Here is a 23,738-nt window from a genome sequence, read left to right on the forward strand (position 1 = left end):
TTGCGTCGACGTTTGTAGCGATTTACCAACCTGAGCTAATAAAACATTGTACATACACTGATGACAGCTACAATGAAAGGTCACTTGATGGTTTGGAGTTTGTCAAAAACGAGAAAATCGGTTAAATAACTTGACACGTCAATACAATTCAAACCTGGTGTCTCCGTCCAAACAAAAATACACAATTAAACCGTGTAGCTGATATTTCTACCACCTTAATAGGATATTTAACTTAGCAGAAGCTTATTTGTAATGTTGCGCTTCTGATTTAGCACCAGTCGTTTATAAGGGAATGTGTTTGTTTTGAAAACGCTTTTGTCACTGCAAGCAGTTTAACTATGACGCCGCACTCTTTAATGTTTAAAATAGCGGTCATTCACAAATTACAGATTGTGTACGGATTGTCTGAAACCATTATTCTCTAAACAAATACACAAAATGATCTTAATGAGGTGAAATGGAACCGTACATTGAACGTCCTCATCCTGCAGCCCGCAGAGTCTTTCTGAAGCAGTTCACTCCGTCTCAGCAGCGCGCTTGAGTGACAGTAATTCTAACCAATCGCATTATTCCCCCGCCCATCACTGCGACGTTAATGAAGAGAAGGACCAATCAGGAGCGGAGAGGGCGTTCCCTGTGGGCATACTCAGAGTTGGTGCGAGAAATTCAGTCTGGGGAAGAGGAGAGAGCGAGGAAAAGCATCCCAACACATCTCACCGTTTGGACTTTTTCCCTCATTCAGGTGTGCGCGGCGAATCACGCACAAGACACCGGGACTGAAGCCGTGGATTTTCTTTCTAGCTGAGGACTGAGAGAGGAACGATCTGATCGCATTTCAACTTGACTCTTTTTTTTCTCTGATGGGATAGTTTATGTTGATATTTCAGCAGAACAGGTGCATTTCAGAAGGACTCCTCCGGTAATGCGGAATGACCATACGGGACCGTTAACGCGCGCGTGGATCACCTGATTCATCACCGACCACCGCATTCCGCGCGCCAGCGATCTGCGGGAGAAAGTTAATAAAGATTGTCTGATTGATTACTGCTAAATCAACATTTCCTCCCAAAACCAGCTGTTCTTAGAATTGGATTTTTTTTTGCACGTCTAAAATACTTAAGTATTCACTGACCTAGTCCTCTAAGCAGTGATCAGCACGGATACCTTCATTTTGCATTGGAGTCAGATCATTTTTCTGACTGCTTGATCGGATTTGTCACTATGTCCGTGAATTGGTAACCTCCGTATGAGCAAGCTCACAGTGAACCGAGGTAAGAAAACGCATGCATGCATGCATACACCCAAACGGGTTTTGCATGCAGAATTGATGTACCGTTTTGTTTAAAGCACACGGTCACTTCTCGTGCATGTGCTGTTTATTCACAAATACATATTAATCAGATTAATTTCCAAATACATCATGATGTGCAACTTTGAAGGAGGTGATATTAGAGGCATTTTATGTGAAATGTCTTGAAAGATGATGAGGCTGAGTGCTTGACTGGCTGCATTATTTTATCCAGACCCTTAGTGTTTGCACGGGGAAATGATTACAATGAAGAGCAGGCAGTAGAGGAGGTTAGAATGCATTCAAAGAATTTTAACTAAAATGCCATGTCATCTTTATAAAACACATTATGACTAGATTTATATATAGATTTCGAATGTGATCACTTTTTTGTCTTGAGTGTCGATTATTATGAAATTAATTGTAATGTATTATGACATTGTGTGTTGTAGGGTCGTGTTTGGCTGCACTTTATCTACAAATGTAAGGCTCTGTGAAACCTTGGCTCTGACAACACCATATGGAGACAACTGTTTGAATTAAAGCAGCGGGAACACGCGTGAACTGCTGTCATGGATTTAAGGGATTTTTTCTTGTTGGCAACATTAGTTGCTTGTTTCTGGTTAGATCCAACCATAGCCCAGGAGCTCATTTACCCTATTCGAGAAGAGCTACAGGAGAATGTTCTTATTGGAAACATACCAAAGGACTTGAACATCTCTCATATGAACTCTGCCACCGGGGCTAGCAGTAATCTGGTTTACCGACTTGTTTCAAAAGCAGGTGACACCCCGCTACTTAGAGTGATGAGCAATACAGGGGAAATCTTTACCACCTCCAACCGAATAGACAGAGAGAAACTCTGTCCTGGCCCCTCTTTTGAGGACAGCGAGTGCTCCTTTGAAATCGAGGTTGTCATTTTGCCCAATGACTATTTCAGATTAATTAAAATTAAAATCATTGTCAAAGACACCAATGACAATGCCCCCATGTTCCCCTCGCCTGTGATCAACATTTCCATTCCAGAAAACACGCTCATCAACAGCCGCTTTGCTATTCCTTCTGCCACTGATCCAGATACCGGACCCAACAGCGTACACAAATACGAGCTGCTGAATGGGCAAAGCGCCTTCGGTTTGGATATTGTGGAGACACCAGAGGGTGAGAAGTGGCCTCAGCTTATTGTTCAGCAGAATTTAGACAGAGAGCAGAAAGATACATATGTTATGAAAGTCAAAGTGGAGGATGGGGGGAACCCACAGAAATCCAGCACTGCCATTCTACAGGTTACAGTCACTGATGTTAATGATAACAGACCTGTCTTTAAAGAGAGCCAAATTGAGGTTCACATCCCAGAAAATTCCCCTGTTGGCACATCAGTAGTGCAGCTGCAAGCCACCGATGCAGATGTGGGAGCCAATGCAGAAATAAAATACATGTTTGGGGCTCAGGTGTCTCCGGCGACACGGAGACTTTTCGCTCTGAACACCACCACCGGGCTCATAACAGTTCAAAGGCCACTTGATAGAGAGGAGACTGCCATTCATAAACTCACAGTACTAGCCAGCGACGGAAGCTCGAGTCCAGCAAGAGCCACTATCACTATCAATGTGACTGATGTGAATGACAATGCACCAAACATTGACCTGAGGTACATCATCAGTCCAACCAACGGTACTGTGATGCTTTCTGAAAAAGATCCAATTAATACCAAAATCGCCCTCATTACTGTATCTGACAAAGATACAGATGTCAACGGCAAGGTGATTTGCTTTATTGAAAAAGATGTTCCCTTTCATCTCAAAGCAGTTTATGATAACCAGTATTTGCTAGAAACATCTGCACTGCTCGATTATGAAGGAACAAAGGAGTACATCTTCAAGATTGTGGCTTCTGACTCTGGAAAACCTAGTTTAAACCAGACCGCCCTGGTCAGAGTACGGTTGGAGGATGAGAACGACAATCCGCCCATCTTCACCCAGCCTGTCATCGAGCTGGCGGTCATGGAGAACAACCTGCGTGACATGTTCCTGACAACCATCAGTGCCACGGATGAGGACAGCGGACGGAATGCAGAGATTGTCTACCAGCTTGGACCCAACGCATCATTCTTTGATCTTGACCGCAAAACAGGAGTGCTAACAGCATCCAGGGTGTTTGATAGGGAGGAACAAGAGCGGTTCCTCTTCACAGTCACCGCTAGAGACAATGGCACCAGGGCTCTGCAGAGTCAAGCTGCAGTAATAGTGACTATACTTGACGAGAATGACAATAGTCCTAAATTTACACACAACCACTTTCAATTCTTTGTGTCAGAGAATCTGCCTAAATATAGTACAGTTGGAGTAATCACAGTCACAGATGCAGATGCTGGTGAGAATGCAGTGGTGAGGCTCTCAATCCTTAACGATAATGAGAACTTCATCCTCGACCCAGATTCTGGAGTCATAAAGTCCAATGTTTCCTTTGACAGAGAGCAGCAAAGCTCCTACACCTTTGATGTCAGAGCTGTGGACAATGGAAGCCCTCCATGTTCGTCAGCTGCCAAGGTGACAATAAATGTCATCGATGTCAATGATAACACCCCCATTGTCATCTACCCACCATCCAACACCTCTTTCAAACTAGTGCCACTGTCTGCGATTCCAGGATCTGTTGTGGCTGAGGTGTTTGCAGTAGATGGTGATACAGGTATGAATGCAGAACTCAAATACACTATTGTAAGTGGCAACGTTAGAAGTCTTTTCAGAATTGACCCTGTAACGGGAAACATCACATTAGAGGAGAAACCCACAATTGCAGACATTGGCCTCCACAGGCTAGTAGTCAACATCAGTGACCTTGGCTATCCTAAATCCCTGCACACTCTTGTCCTTGTTTTCCTGTTTGTGAATGACACAGTTGGAAATTCTTCATATATACATGATCTAATCCGTCGGACAATGGAAACACCGCTAGATAGAAACATTGGTGAGAGCAGCGAGACTTATCAAAATGTTGACAACCTGAAAACCATCATTGCCATCGTGACAGGTGCTATGGTCGTGATTGTGGTCATCTTCATAACAGTTCTGGTGCGCTGCCGACATGCCTCGCAGTTTAAAGCTGCCCAGAGAAAGAAACAGGGTGCAGAGTGGATGTCCCCCAACCAAGAAAACAAGCAGAACAAGAAGAAGAAGCGCAAAAAGAGGAAGTCACCAAAGAGCTCCCTCTTAAACTTTGTCACCATTGAGGAGAACAAACCCGACGACCCCGCCCACGAGCCCATAAACGGAACCATCAGTCTCCCAGCTGAGCTCGAAGAGCCTGGGATTGGACGCTTTGATTGGAATGCCACCCCTACCACCACCTTCAAACCCAGCAGCCCAGACTTGGCCCGGCACTACAAGTCCGCTTCACCCCAGTCAGCCTTCCACCTCAAAGCTGACACTCCGGTGTCTGTGAAAAAGCATCACGTCATACAGGAGCTGCCACTGGACAATACCTTTGTTGGAGGCTGTGATACGCTTTCCAAACGTTCCTCCACCAGCTCTGATCACTTCAGTGCCTCAGAATGCAGTTCACAAGGAGGCTTCAAGTCAAAGGGGGCACCTTTGCACACCAGACAGGTAAAAGAACATTTTTACTGGTCTATAAGTACTGCTTATAACTGCCCTGCTCAGTACTGAAGTGCCTGTGGTAGCTAACTTGCTCTGAGTGGTACATCTGTGATGCACTATGTAGAATATAGAATTCAAAAAGCCCCCCTTAGATGTTCTCATATAATGACCAAAAAAGTCGTAAATATTGTATGTGTTTTATGAAACTAGCTGATCCTGACAACTTGCTACTGTCATCTTCTTGCCACATGCATATCTGTGTTTTTATTCTTTATTTCTTTTTTATTATTATTTATAAACCTCTACTTGAAACTAGTCCTCGATAAGCAGTTGGTTTAAAAGGTGAGATTCTAGAAGAATCCATCTTCTCTTATGAATCCTAAGAGGCTAGATTCAGTTTAATTTCACTGCTTTGTCATGGTTCAAAGATGCAATGCTCCGAGAGTTTGTGAAAGAAACATTTTTTTCTCGCCTGTCTACTTCGATCACCATTTTCTCATCTCGACATCTGAACTCCTTTGTGGTAGAAATGAATTTGACTCTAGGCATTATTAAACAAATCATCACTTGTTCGAGTAACCACTCAAATTCACAGAGTCTGAACCTTGTTCTTATTTTTCTGCATTTGGTAATTAGCAATCTCTGTGATTCCGGCTTCTTAATTAATCCTGGACTGCAGTTAATCCACTAATAGAGAAAATGTGCGCACACAACAATAAACATTATCTCCTGGTCCATTAAATCCAATGGCATCCACATACTACATCAATAAGCTGTCTCAGACCTGAACACTGTTCTCTCTGGGTTTCTATGCGTATTTCTCAACAACATTTCTGCTGTATAAAGCACTCAAAATCCCAAAAGTGAGATGCCACACACAGCATCTCATAGTATGAAACCCAGATGATGAAGCAGGGAGGGTGGATAGGAGGGAGGGAGGGAGGGGAATATTACCTTTAGGTGGCACTGTTGTTCTGTATGGCATTTTCTGGATACAAGCCAACATGCAGTGTGTCTGTAAAGCATGGGGAGAAAAGTGTGGGGGGGGGGGGGGGAGCAGTTAGCCTACTCGCTCTTTCTCTCCCTCTCAGTCTTATTCACTCTTTATCTATCGCTCACTTTTTGTGTCTCTCTGTCTCATTGCCTTTCCCTTGCCCTTTTGTCTCTCTGTGTGTGTATGTGTGTGTGTGTGTGTGTGTGTGTGTTTGTGTGTGTGTGTGTGTGTGTGTGTGTGTGTGTGTATGGGAGCATCTCTCTCAGTAAACAGCTCATGTCTAATGATGGACTGAATACACAACAGATTGGTAATGGCTGTTAAAGATGTATAAGATAAGCTTTGACCGTTGGAGAACAAATACATACACACTTGTTTACTTATCTAAATAAGGACTCCTGCTTTTTCATTAGTATTATATATATATATATATATATATATATATATATATATATATATATATATATATATATATATATATATATATATATATATTTATTTATTTATTCATTTATTTATTTTTTATAAAGCTAAGTATAATGTTAATTACTACAGGCTAACCCTAACATCATCATACACCTAAAGCCAAGCATTTGTTTTTAAAATGAAGAATATGTAAATCTTAATGTCAATTACATGTTAATCCAGTTGTTTTTATGTATTTATTTATTCTAAAAAAATATTCATGTATTCTATTTTATTTTTAGTTTATTTATGGATGTTAACCCAAATCGAGGGCAGAATAAACACCTCCAGAGACAATTTTGTGTTTTTAAAAATACAAACTCTAGATATTCTCTGTAAATGAGGGGCAACCATGGATTTGTTCTGTTTTTATACAATACAGTATGTTAGTGGTGAATAATATTACTGCAGACTAAGGCCCAATCCTAATTCTACCCCTTAGTCCTTCCCCTTACCCAATTCTCTTTAGTTGAAGGCGTAAGGCTAAGGGGAAGGGCTAGATACCCATCGAAAGAGAGATTTTTCAGGACCACACTCGAAACCAAGGGGTAAGACAATTTCCTAGAATACACCAGCCCCTGGAAGTCAGGAGATGCACAAAATACTATTTTATGTCATTATTATGACTGTTTACGACAAACATACATGTTTTAATACATTCATAACCTCGTTCGTGTTTTACCGTCATGCTTTAAAAAAATGCTAAAATAAAAACCGCTAAATTTCGCTATCTGTAATACCTAATAATAACTCTTGTATAGTAGTCCCACAACATTCTGTTAATCGATGACACTTGAATCCCCTGTCAGAAAAGTCTAGTGGCTGGGAATGGGCTTTTTACAGTGTCTGGTATAACGCTAATGTTGTTTTATTGAGTTTACATTGATGAATATGGCCAAAAAATAGAATTGGGATTGGACCTAAGTCTGCCCTAAACTGTAGCTCTAATAGAAACAGATGTGTTTAATCAAAATAAAACATTGCTTTCTTTGAGTGAATTGCTTTTCTTATTGAGGAAATCCCTAGAAGTCCATCCCCAAAGGGAAGTTTTGTCAGATTTAGCTCACTTCAGGGGATAATTTTGTCCACAAAATGTGGCTAAGTAATCACATGCATATTCGCATATTACAGAGTTAGTGTGCGGAGGATCATTTATTATTTCCTAAAGCATGAAAGCTGTACAAACAAAAGCTTGTCTAATATTGTTTTCCAGTCTGTAAGATGAGGCAGTCTGGATTGGCTTGCTCTTATGTGAGCAGTCCAGATCACGAACACGCATCAGAACAGGCCACACACGATGTGACTTGCCTATAGGTTACACTGCAGTACCATTTCTCTTCCAAATAAGAGAATCAAACGATTCTGCTGAATCATTACAGTGAGACTTTGGATATTCCTTGCATCCGCTTTTCTTCTGCCTCTCTCAGATTTGCAGTGTAGGAAGCAAGAAGGGAGTACACCAATGTAGAACGACAGATTACATAATGAACTGCAATCCAGGCCAAGAGAGTGGCCTCTGCAGCTACTGTCCTACTGGGAACCATGCTGTTGTGCTGTACATGCCTTTACGAATGACTCAGTGACCCAAAACAATAGCCGCCACTGTAAGCGCAAAGACAGATGCCTGTCAACGCTGTAGATGGGTTGTACCACACTGTGAAATACACTGTCCGCTCAGTCCAGAGGGGTCTGTGTTTGAACAGGGGTCGCCCTTTGTGTCTCTGACTCGATCCTTTAAAGGCCATTGACTGCATTTCCTCTCTAAAGCTCATAGATACTAGGGCAGCCTCCATGCAGAGCTAGTTAGCACAGCTAGAGGCACATCAGTGGCGAGCTTATTATGGTACCCAAAACCTCTGCTGACAGCCATAGGGCAATTAACACTTGGCCTTTCTGTTCACCGACTGAACGGAAGCAGTGCAAACAACAATGAGCACATGCAAACTTGCCTGATAGTCAGAGGTGCAGCAAATATTACCATTTTCGCTTTGCTTGGCTGCAGTGCACAGAAAAAAAATTGTAGGTCTTGTAAAGCTACAGGGATAGTTTGCTCTGATATTAATATTATGTCATCATGTCATTCTAAAACTATACATTTTCCTTTCTGTGGAACAGAAGAAGTGTTTTATCCAGGCAATTAAAGACAACAGGGTGATCTTTTTTCACCCCAGCATTCTGTCAAATGTCACCTTGTCTGTTTCAAAGAAAGTCATGCAGGTTTGGATTGACATGAGCGTGAGTAAATGACATTCATTTAGGGTGCTTTCACACTAGCACATTTGGTCTGCACCCGGGTTTGTTTGACGTTAGAGTTTGGTATATTTAGCTAGTGTAAATGTATCTTCTGAACTCGGGTGCGCACCCACGAACCATACCCGAGTCTGCCTGAAAGAGGTGGTCTGGGGTACGGTTCGTGCAAACTCTGGTCAACGAACTGCAAACTGTACAACAAACTATAATTTTCATAACATTCATCCATTGCTTTTGTGACCGTCACCTAGCAACAGCTGTACACACAACAGCAGCTCAATGACGCAAGCGTACTGGGGTTCAGAAGGAAAAAAAGACAGTGTGAACACAAACCAGCCGAGAAGGTGGCAAGGAGGGACAATTGAACTTGGGTATGGTCCAGGCAATTGAACCAAGTGTGAAAGCACCCTTAGATGTGAACTCACTTTAAGATCTCTTCAAGACCAAGTAGAAGCATCAGCTGTTCAGATTAGACCACTGTGTATTCATTCATTCGACTTACATTGCATTCAAAGCATACATTTTTGTCAGTTCCCAGATTCCCTTGAAATCAAACTTACAGTTTGACCTTGGTAGGACCTCTATTTAAACAGTATGAACCACTTGATTAGTATTCATGACACGAAATGATTTATATGTGCACTAACATGTGCTTTCAACTTCTCAAATACTTTTATGCCACTGCAGGTAATAACCTGTATTGTAAGAAAATTTTCACTATGCATCCCGGAATCATTGCGCATCATCCCTTGCCCATTTATCTGTACGTTTTTTGTACTGAAATTCGATCATATAGCAGATACAAATTGCTCACCTTCCAAAGAACTCGTTGATGAGCAGCATTTATTGCAAAATAATCCAAGTAGGCCATTTATTTCTCATTTGTAGTTTTTTATTGCATGGGGCAAACACACGCGCACGCTTCACGGTTCAATAGCTTCTCAGGATGGAAGCGCATTAAAAAGTCTATTACGAAGTGCATGAAACATTTAGGTTATTGATTAAGCGTGCATGCATAGTGTGCAAGACTCTGCTCTGCGGGAAAACTCCTCAACAAGCCTGATTAATAAACTCAGTTGGAAAGATTGTAACTGGGAAGTAACTGCTCATAGCAAACCAAAGTCATACAAGCATTTATAAGAGGATTTTATGTAGAGCATATACACACAAGGTGTTTGTCAGATTCAGAATTCTTATCGGATCTTTGTTCAGAAATACAGATTCTTACAAAGCCTCATTCATATGTATTTGAGCTCTACCATTGAGCGCTACCAATAAGCCCTGCCAATTATTCCAAGGTGATGTAGTTACTCTGTTTGGATTAGAAAGCAATCAGACCCGAGAGATTTTGTGGGACTTTTTTTAAGGACCACGTGACAGTTTGTTTCCTCTGTTACCAAGCTTTCCTCTAATCTGGCAAAGCAGAGCGCAGTCAGGTCTTTCCCACTGTCACATAATAGAAGGAATCTGAACGCATCGGCCTTCCTGGGAGTCTAAAACAAAGCCAGAATGGAACAAAAGTGTCTGGTTGCTGACTTGAATTGCAACATTGAATCTTAAGAGATTACGTATGCATCAGGCTCACGCTCTGCCATATGTGTGCTAGACAAAGGTTACTAGCGAGGGCACGGAGCGAATAATATGTGGAATGAAGAGATGCGTGTGTGTGTGTGTGTGTTCAAATCTCTCTCGAGTGGCTTTATGCTTCAATGAATGGACATCCTAATGCAAACAGCAGAGACTGGAGACGGTACGGGGGGAAGGCTGTAATAGACTCCGCATTGTGATGGTGAAGGGCCGGGAGGGAGTAGTTCTTTCTCCACAGGTTCATTTGCCACATTAATAAGGGATTAGCATGGACGGGGCTCCCAGGATCAGGGCCCGAAGTTTGAGAAGATTAATGGACTGTGACATTATTGCACCTGAGGGGGATGTCTGTTGCGATATCTGGCACGTTGAGCTGATGGAGGGGCTCCGTTGGGCCAGAGAAAGAGATTTAGCTGGGGTACAACACTTGCGGCTGCTCACTGCTTCTCATTGTCTTGCATAAAGAGCCTCAGCAATTCATTATTCCGTGTTGTTGGGCTCCTCTTTGACTGCTTTACGGGGAAACTAGATTAAATATTATGTAAATAGTGTCGGACTGGTGCAATGTTATGTTATTAAATGAACATTCTGTCATCGTTTACTCACCCTCCTGTGGATCCAAACCTGAACGCCTTCTGTGGAGACATTTTAAAGAAGGTTACAGTGTTTGCAGTGGAAGTCGGTGTTGTTTTGTACTCTACTGACTCTCATGGGCTAAAGCTGAGTAAAAAAATGAGAGAATGTTTATTTTGGAGTCGACTCTTCATTTCAAGATGTAATGCAGGTTGTTCACATTCAGTGCACAGTTTTTTACACAACACCACAAAGTAATCCAACATTCAACGGAACCCCAGGATCAGGTTTCTCCCAAATGCACACATCGGAAACCAAAGATTCTTGTCTTTGGAAAGATTCCTAATCCATTTTGTACACAAGCCTCTCTCAATTCAAGGGTCAGTCTCGCTGTTTCAGTCCAAAGTTTTCAGGCAGTGGCTTACCATTCTGAAATTTGCACGGCTGCCCGTCTCTACCTCCAATGCAGTTATTCAAATCCCCATGGCCACAAGCAGGGTTATCTTTCAAACAGACCGTTGATTGCGCACGTTCTGGACTCGACGCCAAGGTGAAAACTTGTCCCAGTGAGGCTCAACTGCTGATGTTCAAGTTGAACTCACTCGGTCTAAAGTACTTTGCAGTTATAGCCCATGTTGGGGCCGAACTGTCAAGCTGCTTTTGATAGGGTACTGATGGAAGACAAGCTGTGTGAGAATGGAACGTTGCCTCGGGTTGCAAAGCTTGTGTGAAACTCCTAAATATAGAGAACAAACCGTAAGTTTGAAGGCACCCCACTTGGGTGCTGGCAGAACTTTTTAGGAAGCGCAAGACTTTTGTACATTCACACAGATGTTCAGAAGATGTCGATGATAGAACTTCAAGCAAGACATCTCTCGTACGGACAGTATGCTAAGATATTCACATTCTGTGCTATGCTAACAACAAATGAGGGGGAGTTTGGATTGATTTATTACCCAAAACAAGCACAGACCATTGGCAAATTACCAGGATTTCGAAGATTTTCAGACATTAATTCTTTTTATCATTTTCATGACCATCGAACAGTTATTATACCTCTGACTGAATTAACCTTCATGGTCTCAAAAAAATATTTGGACATTCAATCCACACTTTCATTTCACTAAATATTGAGCTTAAATTGCGCCTGCAATTATACAAATTATTCTTTTTTTTTACTAGAAATCTTGCTTAAGCATTTTGTTTGAAAAATAAGTTAAAAACAATGTCATTTTAATTGACATTAAGACATTTAAGCAGAGTTTAAGTGTCCAAATATGTTTCAGAGCCCTGGATATACCAAGAATATTCATTTGGGTGTTTTAGAATGTAATTTTTGACATCAGAAATGGAGAGAATTGGGGAAAAAATTATATTCCAATGTGTTTTCTTGTGTTGTTTCTTCTGGCAGCTTATTTGCTGAAATCACACTCAAAATTAAGCACCATTCATCATAAATTCATTTCATAAAGCAAGCTGATTAAAAAAAAGATGGCTTCCGGATCCACTCTGTGATCCGTGAGAGGCTAGACAAGAACTCTGCACCTTTCGCTCCTGATTTTTCATAGTTTTATCCTAATACACATATTAACTTCGACTATTGGCATTGCATGATTTCTAACTACACAATGAACATAATTAATCCATATCATGATAACATCAAAATCTCTCTGTTTATTTTATCCTCTGCTTCCTACATGCCATAAATTGGACTCTAGAGCGATGCATTTGGGTGACCTACGCAATATAAAATGGCTAAAGTAGATACGGTGGAAGAAAATGTTTCTTGACTCGTTTGTGTAATGTTCTGGACACCTTTTCATTTTTGTCCACATGTTTTTTTCACACTGTTTCAAATGCTCACTTGAGGGACAGTAGGGGTTCATCTAATGTGCACCAATTCATCTCAGCATTTTTGGGACAGAAGACACAAACGCCACATGAGCACCACTGTACACTCTTAACAATAAAGGTTCCTCTAATAAGACACACACATTTTTAAAAAAACATTTGAAGGACGCAGGAACATGCTGTGCTTAGATTTGAAGAACCGGTGCATTCTTAAATCCAAAGAGCAATACAAACTACTCAAGAAACCCGTAAAGGGAATATGCAATGAAAGAGGAACTCTCGAAGAACCTTTATTTCTAAGAGGATACTGTGCCCATTTCTAGGTGCTGTTTCTCTGACGTGATGACATCATTATGACACAATGAGTCCTGTGTGGCCTTTCCAAAGGTTGAAGGAGTCGTCCTGTCAGATCACAGCACCTCCCTCCTCTTCAGATTAATAGCTTTGATTACCATAATCTGTAGTGAACTTCTCCTGTTCTCCACCCCTCCACTGCACCCACCGTAATTTATAATGTACATAAAAGATGTTTTATGTAAATTGACCTCCTGGTAATCTTGCTTAATGTGCTGTGTTATTCTATAATGGACTGTTATGGTTTTGTTTCTGCATATTTTTTCTTTTGCTTGTTACAATGTACTTCCCCACTGAAAATCTGTATGCAGCTCAAGTAATCCTTGATGACTACTATTATTATTTTGTTTTCTGCTGAGCATTGTTTGAACAGTGATACTTTATCTTTTTAATTTCATAATAAATGTTGAAAAGTGATTTTCTTTCTGGCTTTTTTTTAGCCCACTGCTTTTGACATTGTGAAACACTCGCACTTGTACCCTTAATCAGGTTTTACTACACTCAGTGTAACACTTTCATCATGCAGATCTAAGGTCGGTCTTCCATTTATATAGTGTGCGTCATGCTGTTAAAATCACTGCACCTTCATTAAAGCTAACTTTAACTTGCTTAACTTTGCGGACGTGGTACAAAGTGAAGAAGCAACAACATAAAGAAGCAAGTATGCATACTTATTAGCGCAAAACTAAACGCAAGCTTTGTTGTCCCTGATTGTAAAAATAGATTTAAATAAACACAACTGACTCTAGATCTGATAAAAGGGATTTTGTAGCAAGCTGTCACTACACACCAGTAATATATGAGCATAATTACAGATCAGTGAGTGCATTTCAGCTTAACAAGTTCCATTATTATTCTGAACTGCAAATTGAAGGACATAAGCATCTGAAGTGGTGTATCGCTTTGAAAGACGAGCTTAGAAAAGACCATTTCACAAATACGTTGCCTCGAGCTTTAAAATGTAGGAATGCCAACTGTTCAAACGTCTTTCTGTGTGACATGAAAAGGACAGATGATACCCTGACGCTCTTTGTCGGGTTTCGAAATTTCAAGGATTTTAAAAAAATTGTTTAAAAAAGTTCATGTCGGAAAGAGGATTTTATAAACAGACTAAAGTGGAAAGAGCATGGGCTTGTATTTTGATTCGCAGACCTTTGACGGACACTTTTACATTCAAGCTACACACTTGCTCATGCATTCCCTGGGAATTGACCTCATGACCTTGGCCGTTAGCACTGTTTTTATACACAGCAGACCTTTATATTGAAGAGCGCCAGCTGAATGAATGAACCTAGTTGTCTAAAATGACATATTTCTTTCTGAATAGAAAGTTTCTTGAACTATGGTTTGCCTTTTGCCTGCTACAGTATAGTTGCTTGCAGGTGATATTATTGAAGAAACTATCAGAGTTTACTGAATTTTATTGGACAAACATTCCTATGGCTGCATTTAAAATATTTTAAATTGTGTTATTTTATAATAGTTTAAGAAAACTCTAGTGTAAAGAAGAAAACAAATATATGAGGAACGCTAACATATTAAATATGAGTTCATTTGCATGATGAATAAATCATTTTTCACTCACATGTACCACATTGGGTTTTGTGTGGTGAATTATTGGCTGCCAAGAGCAAGAACGATTGAGAAACCAAAACAACAAGTTTTTGTACACTCAAAGCATGCTGTTTTAATAATGTTCCATATTTTTGGGCATATGCTGCTCATTGTAAAATGAATACATTTCAGTGCATGATTTTAAGCATTTTTGGTGTGTCTGTGCAAATTGTACTTGATGAATGTAAGGTTTTCACATGGATGTTGGCTAAAAGTAAGTTTGGTAACCAACAACTGGTTTTAATTTAAAGTTAGCTCCATAATAAATAATTAAAATGTGTTAATTCTGTTAACTTTTTTTTTTCAGGTGCATTCTCACCTAGACCAAACAGCACACTTAATTCTGAGTTTTATTCAGTGATGTTGTAAGACTGCTATTGGTGAAAGACAGTCAGGGCAGAGCTGAATTAATGACCTTAATGAGGGAAATTGTTTATGCAGATCCAAAATATATTATTACAAAATAATTAGATTCTCAAACAAAGGATTCTAATGAGTTGGTACTTTTAGTGAGTAAATAAACATGCAATGTAATCATGGTTCACATCACTTCGCATCTTGATTCTTAAATCTAATAATTATATTTTAAAAAAGAATCAAAAGATATTCAATTGCATATATCATCGAAAGTGAAGTCTGATTCCTAAATAAATTATATTAGTGATTCAATGTGTTTAATGATTCAGAAACAAAGAACAATTCTAAAGAATCATTCATTTTCAGTAATTCAAAAACATACAGTGAAGTCTGATTCATAAACAAATAACTCTAAAGCATCAGTTCTTTTAGTGATTCAAAAACATATCAAGTCTGATTTAGTTAAGTCTTTCCATTTTGTAACAAGTGATTCAAAATGAGTTTGTTCCTATTTAGTGACTTGGAAACACTGCAGAAACTGTAAAGTCTGATCATCAAATCTTTTATTTTTTAGTGAGTACGTTAAGCGATTCAGAAACACAGTGTAAACAATAGTCTGACAGTTTGCAATGTGTACAAATCAAGCCTAGTACTCAGAGGATTCGAATGAGTTGATTCTTTTAGTGAATAAACAAACATACAGTTTTATTATGGTTCACATCACTTCACATCTTGATTCCTAAATCGAATTATTCTAATTATAAAGCGAATCAAGAGATTCAAAAACATACAGCATCAACAGTAAAATCAGTAAAGAATCATTTGTTTTCAGTAATTCAAAAACATAGAGTGAAGTCTGATTCCCACACAAATAACTCTAAAGCATCAGTTCTTTTTAGTTATTCAGAAACATATAGCAAAAACAATAAAATCTGATTCAGCGAAGCCTTATCATTTTGTAACAAGTGATTCTAATGAGTTTGTTCTTATTTAGTGACTCGGAATAAACAGTAAAGTCTGAATATCAAATCTTTTATGTTTTAGTGAGTCAGTATATTGATTCAGAAACACAGCGTAAACAATAGTCTGATTGACAATGAAGTCTGATTTTTTTAAAATATTATATGAATGGGTCAATTCGTTAAATGATTCACAAACAATGCGTAAAAAAACTGTGTAGTCTGATTCTTGAATCAATTGTATTCGTGATTCTTTTAATGATTCATTAAAATCACAATTCTAAAGAATCATTCATTTTCAGTCATTCAAAAACATACAGTGAAGTTTGATTTCCAAACAAATAACTGTAAACCATCAGTTCTTTTTAGTGAGTCAAAAACATATACTGTTGCAAAAACGGGGAAGTTTAATTCAGTGAAGCCGTATCATTTTGTAACAAGTGATTCTAATGAGTTTGTTCCTATTTAGTCACTCAGAAACAGCATAAACCATTAGGTCAGAATATCAAATCATTGTTTTTTTAGTGAGTCAGTTTAGTTATTTAGAAACACAATGTAAACAATAGTCTGACAGTCTGCGGTGTTAACAAATGAAGCTTAGTTCTTGAATGATTCTAATGAGTTGGTTTTTTTAGTGAAGCATACAATGTAATCATGGTTCACATCACTTCACATTATGATTCTCAAATCTAATTATTCTGATTATAATGTGAATCAAGAGATTCAAAAACACACAACAGTGAGGTCTGATTATTAAATCAATGATATTAGTGAGTCAATTCTTTGAATGATTCAGAAATGCAGCACAAAGAACAGTGAAGTATGATTCTCAAACAAATGATTTTAAAGAATCGTTCTTTTTTGTTTCTAGTAATTCGCAACTGTGAAATCTAATACCTAGTTAAATAACTCTAATGCATCAGTTCTTTTTAGTGGTTCAAAAACATATAGCAAAAACAATCGACTCTGATTCAGTGAAGTAATTCTAATGAGTCTGTTATTTTTAGTGATTTGGTTTATATTAATGAGTTAGTTTAGAGATTCAGAAATACAGTGTGAACAATAGTCTGACCATCTGCAGTTTGAACAAATGAAGCTTATAGTTCTCGAAAGATTTTAATTAGTTCATTTTGGTGATTAAATAATACATTGTAAGCATTCAAGTCTGAATCTAAACAAATAACAGTGACGTCTTACCATATTTTAAAAATAACAATCGGTTCGCACTGGTTATGGCATTTCTGGAATATCATTGACTTTTAAATAGATCTATTCCAAACATTGAAAGTCAGGGACTTTTGTTCAAATCATAGAAGATCAGGGATTTTTGTTTGTCATCTAAAATTTGACAAAATTCTAAATTTCTGATTATTGCGGCCAAAAACTACGGATTTGGCTGTGAATTTACTGAAAATCTATGACAATATTTGCAGCATTTACACATTTACCATGTAAAGGCTATTACATCATATTTGATGCATGACATTAAAGGAATGAACTGTTAAAATCTCTTCAAAAACAGCATTAGAAAAATCATGTTAAAAATAAACTTTTTAGTGATCGATGCAATGAATGTAGCCTTGTTCAGATATTTTTGGGCTGAATTTGTATTCTTTATGTGAGTATAAGGATATTTCATATAAAACAATGCCCAGATGACCCAGAAGATAAAGGAAGCTGAACAGTGTCTTGCTGGCAAAATGATATTTGCCATATATATATATATATATATATATATATATATATATATATATATATATATATATATATATATATATATATATATATATATATATATATATATATATATATATATATATATGACAATTAGAAAAAAAAGGCAACCTTTCCTATATTTTGTGCCATTTGCATCAAATTCAACGATCACAAAATCAGTGAAATTCCTTTTTTTGGTCATTAAAAGTCAGGAAATTTGACATTTGGTTTTGAGTGAGAACCCTGACAAGTGATTCTAACGAGTTTGTTCTTTTTAATGATTCAACAAATGATGTGTCACTCTAAAATGATTCTAATGAGTTGGTTCTTTTTAGTCATTAAACAGTTATGTTATAAACATTGAATTTTGATGAGTCGGCTCTTAAAGTGAGTCTAAAACATACAGTACTGCATGAAAAGTTTCATTCAATGTGTTAACGATTCATTTTGAGTGACTGATGTGAATAAACAACAAATGCAAATTCCTGATTTCCAGTCTAACGAATCGGTAAAAAAAAAAAAAAAAAAAAAAAATATATATATATATATATATATATATATATATATATATATATATATATATATATATATATATATATATAGTGCAACCCATCTGATTCCTGAACAGATGACTTTAATAAGTCAGTAACTTTGGGTTGAATAGTAAAATTCAAGGTCTAAAATCAGTCTTAACACATTAAAACACACACATGAAGAACAAGAACAGCAGGAAACAATGTATATAAATGCACAAACTGTATAATAAACTGTCCTAAATAGTCTTAAAGCAATATTTAGCATGTTTAGCAAGTCACATACCAGTGCGATTAGTGGAAATACAACTTAACCAGTCGTTTTGTGTTTAATAGTAAAGTTAAAGGTCTAAAATCAGTATTAACACACTAAAACAAACACATTAGAAACAAGAACAGCAGGAAACAATGTATATAAATGCACAAACTGTATAGTAAAGTGTCCTAAATAGTCTTAAGGTAATATTTAGCATGTCAAGAAGCTGCTTGCCAGTGCGATTAGTGGTAATACACCATCACCAGTTGACTGCACACACCTATAAAGACATTTCTACCTTTCTGCCTAAAGCTTCCTCCTCTATGGCCCTTTTAATTTAATAGGTTTACAGCTCACAACAGAAGTAAATCTCTTTAATAATATAAAAAGCACAGCAGATTAGAGTTGAATATGGTCTGATGCTTCATAGCAGTTGTTTGGTTGAGAACCGGCGTTTAAGTGATGCATAAACACATGCTGAGTGAACGGCTGTATTTCAAAGTGCCGAGTAAACACATCCATGGCTTAAACTCCTTTTTTAAATCCTTTCATTTTTTTTTTTTAGAGCGTGGCCTCCGTTGGCGAGCTGATGACTTGATGAGCTTGCACTGGGGTTGAATACTGGCAGATAAATAAACACACAAACAAATCTTTAAAGGCTAGGGTTAAGGTAATCCTATCAGTACTGTCTTTTATGGTAGATAGCAGAATCCAGTATGTCTGCTCAGAACTCTGAATATTCTGTTCTAAGGATACAATCAAGTCCAAAATTATTCATACCCCTGGCAAATTTTGACTTAAAGTTACTTTTATTCAAACGGCAATATTAATTTTGACCAGAAGTGACACAGACTTTTACCAAAAGCTATAAAATGATGTACACGAGGCATCATTATGAAAAAAAAAAATATATATATATATATATATATATATATTAATATATATTATTAATAATCAGAATTATTAGCCCCCCTGAATTATTAGCCACCTTGTTTATTTTTCCCCCAATTTCTGTTTAACAGAGAGATTTTTTCAGCACATTTCTAAACATAATAGTTTTGATAAATCATTTCTAATAACTGTTTTATTTTATCTGTACCGTGATGACAGTAAATAATATTTGACTAGATATTTTTCAAGACACTTCTATACAGCTTAAAGTGACATTTAAAGGCTTAACTAGGTTAATTAGGTTAACTAGGCAGTTTAGGGTATTTAGGCAAGTTATTGTATAACGATGGTTTGTTGTAGACTATCTGAAAAAAAAAAAGCTTAAAGGGGCTAATAATTTTACCCTTAAAATGTTTTTAAAACTTAAAATTAAAAAATGCTTTTATTCTAGTCGAAATAAAACAAATAAGATTTTCTCCAGAAGAAAAAATATTATCAGACATACTGTGAAAATTTCCTTGCTCTGTTAAACATCATTTGGAAAATATTTAAAAAAGAAACTAAATTCAAAGGGGGTCTAATAATTCTGACTTCAACTGTATATGAAGAGTTTAGATGCCAAAACCTCTAAAAACCATGATATTTTCTTAAAAAATTACTATTATTCTACAATTCTTGTGTGTTGGCTCAGTATTTTTACTTTTATAGTGATGAATAAGTTCGTTTCATTGCCTTTAAAGTGAACAAACTGAAAACAAACATAATTCTCATTTTAGGAGAACATTTCAGATGCCATTTAGATGGCATCTGAACTCTTATATACTGTATATATAGTTATACCCTGTATGTTACTTAACTGTAAAAAAAATAAATTTAATAACAGGTTCTGTATTTGATGATGTTTTTTGTTTGTTTGTGGTTATGAATTGGATTAAAGGACTTTAACTCTACAGATTAACAAAGTGACTTTTATTGACATATTAGTAGTCGAAACAATATGTTATATGAAGAATAATGGTAACAGTTTAATTTAAGACGCACCTGCTTTTCGCTTGTTAAATCACGATGTATGGAATACTTGAGTCTGGGTATTCATTTGAATTGAGAAAATGGTAATTTATGACCAATATTTTGTCTTATCGCACATTAAAGTAAATTTCTTACAAAATCATGATGTACACTAAAGTCTCAGGACTGCATATAACAGACACCAGTGTTTTAACAATTTATTTTTAAAAAATAAGCACTTTCTGGCAATCTGATGTTAGGCATGGATAAATATGCACTGTAAATAAATGCAGTGTTCGACACAATCGATTTATATTTGTGAACTTATTTGTTTTAACAAATTTAAGTGGATTAAACACAAAACAATTAAGTTGTCCTAAAAAAAAACTTAAAATATTTTAAAATCTTATTTTAACAAGATATATTTTGATAATACAGTATGTTAAACAAACAGCAAATGTCATTTTTTGAGTGTACATTGCAATCAGGATATTTTCGAACGTATTACAATGCTTTGTAAATGTTTATACCATTAGTTGAGCCTCCTCACACAATTTGATTTGCAATTAAATTTACTAATAATTAATTATGCATAATTAGATGTAACAAACCCTAAACCTAACCCACGTTCTAACCCCAACAATATAGTAAGTACATGTAATCAATTAATATTACACAGTAGGTAAATTATTAGTTACACTGTAACCACATCACATAAAATAAAGTGTATATGGACAGAAATATATAATTTTATTAGAATTAATAAATAATTAAGTACACAAAATAAAAGAAAACGTACTGGCAGTTTCTAACCAGTTTGTTGTTTTTTATGATGACTTACAACATCCACCCAGACAATATAGCACTTCAAACTACTAAAAATGTATATCAAAGTCACCTTTTGGAAACTATATATACATACAGTGCTCAGCATATAAGTAAACCCCATTTTGAAAATGAATATTTTTATCCATTTCTCAGTGAATATGGGTTACATATATTGGTGCATTTGAACAAAACAGATTTATTAAACAGATATATGAATTAAAATAAAATTTTAATCTTTAGAAATGAAAAGATAATGCATTTAAATTCATGCCAAATATTATTTTTTTTAAATTACAAACTAAACAAACTTAACAAAATTCTATATATATTTTGTTTCTCTTGATTTTTGCTATTTTTGAATTTTTTATTTAATATTTTCCCCAACATATAAATTTGATCTACTAATTTTTGAACCATTATTGTAAGTTATTTTGTTAGATTCAGATTTCTGCAGAGTTTTTACCCCATCATTGAAGCTGTTTATTTACATGTGTAAATATATATTTATTTCATTTTTTTATAATCAGTCCACTTACGTTAAATGATTTGTGTTGGAATAACATGAATGAATTGTGTAGAACCCTGCACTGTAAAAAGTGATTAGTTATTTAAAGTGAGTAAACCAATTGCCTTAAGATAAACAAGTTGACTTTACAAAAATAATGTAGGTAAATCCATTGTAACTTGGAACACTTAAGTTGACTTAATTTGTATTATTATGTGAATTATATTCACTTTTTTAAAAATAAAAGGAAACTAATCACTTTTTTCCAATACACATTTATTATATTTGTTTTTTTCCAGCTTTTCAAAATGACAGTAACTAAAATAAATCTGCTCTTCCAGACAGAGTCTTCTAAATTCAAAACAGGCTATAATTGTACATTTTATAGACTTTAAATATGTGAGTACAATAAGCATTATTTTAAAAATTAAGTCAGCTTAACAGGTTTAAGTTACAATGGATTTACTTACATTATTTTTGTACAGTCAACTTGTTTCTTACAAGGCAATTGGTTTACTCACTTTAAGTAACTAATCACTTTTTACAGTGTGTATTTTTTACAATGTATGCCACACTCAAAAAATTACTTGCTGCTTGTACAAACTGCTATTTAAAATAAGTTGGAAAAACTCAATTCTTAAGGTTTTTTTTGGGTAGCAACTTAACTGTTCTATGTTCAATCCACTAAAATTTGTAAATAACTTAATCGATTTGTGTTGGGACAACATAAAGGAATTGTGTGGAACCCTGCTTTTTTTTTATATATGCCACACTCAAAAAATAACTTGCTGCTCAATAGCAATTAATAACAATAATTTTGTCCACCCCAATGTGTCTAAATGTATAAAAATTACGCGAATATGAATAAATATTAAGAGCAGGATGGGTTAAGGACTTGTTTATTGGTCTGCACAAGGCTTCAGGCCTTGTTCTCGCTTTGACAAGCAGCTGAGGGAGGATAACATATTACTATGATACTGTCAGCATTAGGTAAACCAGCTGGGATATAAACTCACATTAGTGACGTCCCTGAGGCTTCCGAATGGTGTTGCGACTTCCACATGTGCGCTATCAACTTTATGTTCGACGTCATTTGTTACTTCAGCCCGTGTGAGAGGCTTCTGGAGACTTCCGCTTCAGTCAGAGTTGCTGCTTGATATTTGTATTGAGTTCTGGAGGTAAAGACTCCATAGGGAAATCGATTTTTAACAATAACTGACGGAGCTTTATAGACAGAGCTGTTGTGGGCTCTGAGGTTGTTCATCAATGTGGTTTTGCTGATAATAAATATCAGCCAATCAGCAATAAGTTCCCTAAAAAAAAAATATTGTTAGCTCCGCCCATTTACATGAAATTAATCGAGCCGGTTGCAATGTAAAGCTGAAAAATATTGTTTCTATGACAACTGTTGATAGTTTTATGTTCCTCCGTCATTTCTAATTTGTGTCATTCACAGTGTCTCTGTAATATTTTTAGATTTTCTGTATATTTCTCTGCTTTAAAGTTGATAGCTGATTAGTTTGGTTCACTTCAACTAAAATGTTTTATGTTTTTATCTATTGAAATATTAATTTTTATTCCCCTCGGAAGAAATAAATAGGACAATTAATTTCATGAACTTAAAATGTGGCTAGGCACTAAATCCCTATTTCATTCATTTTCCTTCGCTTAGTCACTTATTTATTAGAGGTCACCACAGCGGGATGAATCGCCAACTATTCCAGCATATGTTTTACACAGCGGATGCCCTTCCAGATGCAACCCAGTACTGGGAAACACCTATACACACTCATTCTCACACACACGAACACACACACACACACACACACACACACACACACACACACACACACTCATTCACTACGGTCATTTACTATTTAGTCTGTGGACTGTGGTGGAAACCCAGGCGAACATGGGCATAACCTACAAACTCCACACAGTAATGCCAACTGGCCCAGCTGGGACTCAAACCAGCGACCTTCTTGCTGTAAGGCAACAGTGCTAACCACTGAGGCACTGTGCCACCTAAATCACTATTTGTGTTATGATATTACATTACTTTTTACAATCATAAAATACTAGTTAGTAGCGAAGTGATATTGCATTTTAC

General features: G+C 36.7%; 1 protein-coding gene across 1 annotated transcript in view; it reads left to right on the top strand.

Annotated features, from left to right (window-relative positions):
• Positions 1–685: 685 nt before the first annotated feature.
• Positions 686–23,738, top strand: part of LOC130230414 (protocadherin-9) — a 559,022-nt gene continuing 535,969 nt past the window's right edge. The window contains exons 1-2 of the mRNA XM_056459408.1: positions 686–1,271; positions 1,741–4,896. Of these exons, the coding sequence (XP_056315383.1) occupies positions 1,861–4,896 (3,036 nt within the window). The 5' untranslated portion in view covers positions 686–1,271; positions 1,741–1,860. The remainder of the gene's footprint in view (positions 1,272–1,740; positions 4,897–23,738) is intronic.

Source organism: Danio aesculapii, chromosome 6, assembly GCF_903798145.1.
Source record: "Danio aesculapii chromosome 6, fDanAes4.1, whole genome shotgun sequence".
NCBI classification, from domain to species: domain Eukaryota; kingdom Metazoa; phylum Chordata; class Actinopteri; order Cypriniformes; family Danionidae; genus Danio; species Danio aesculapii.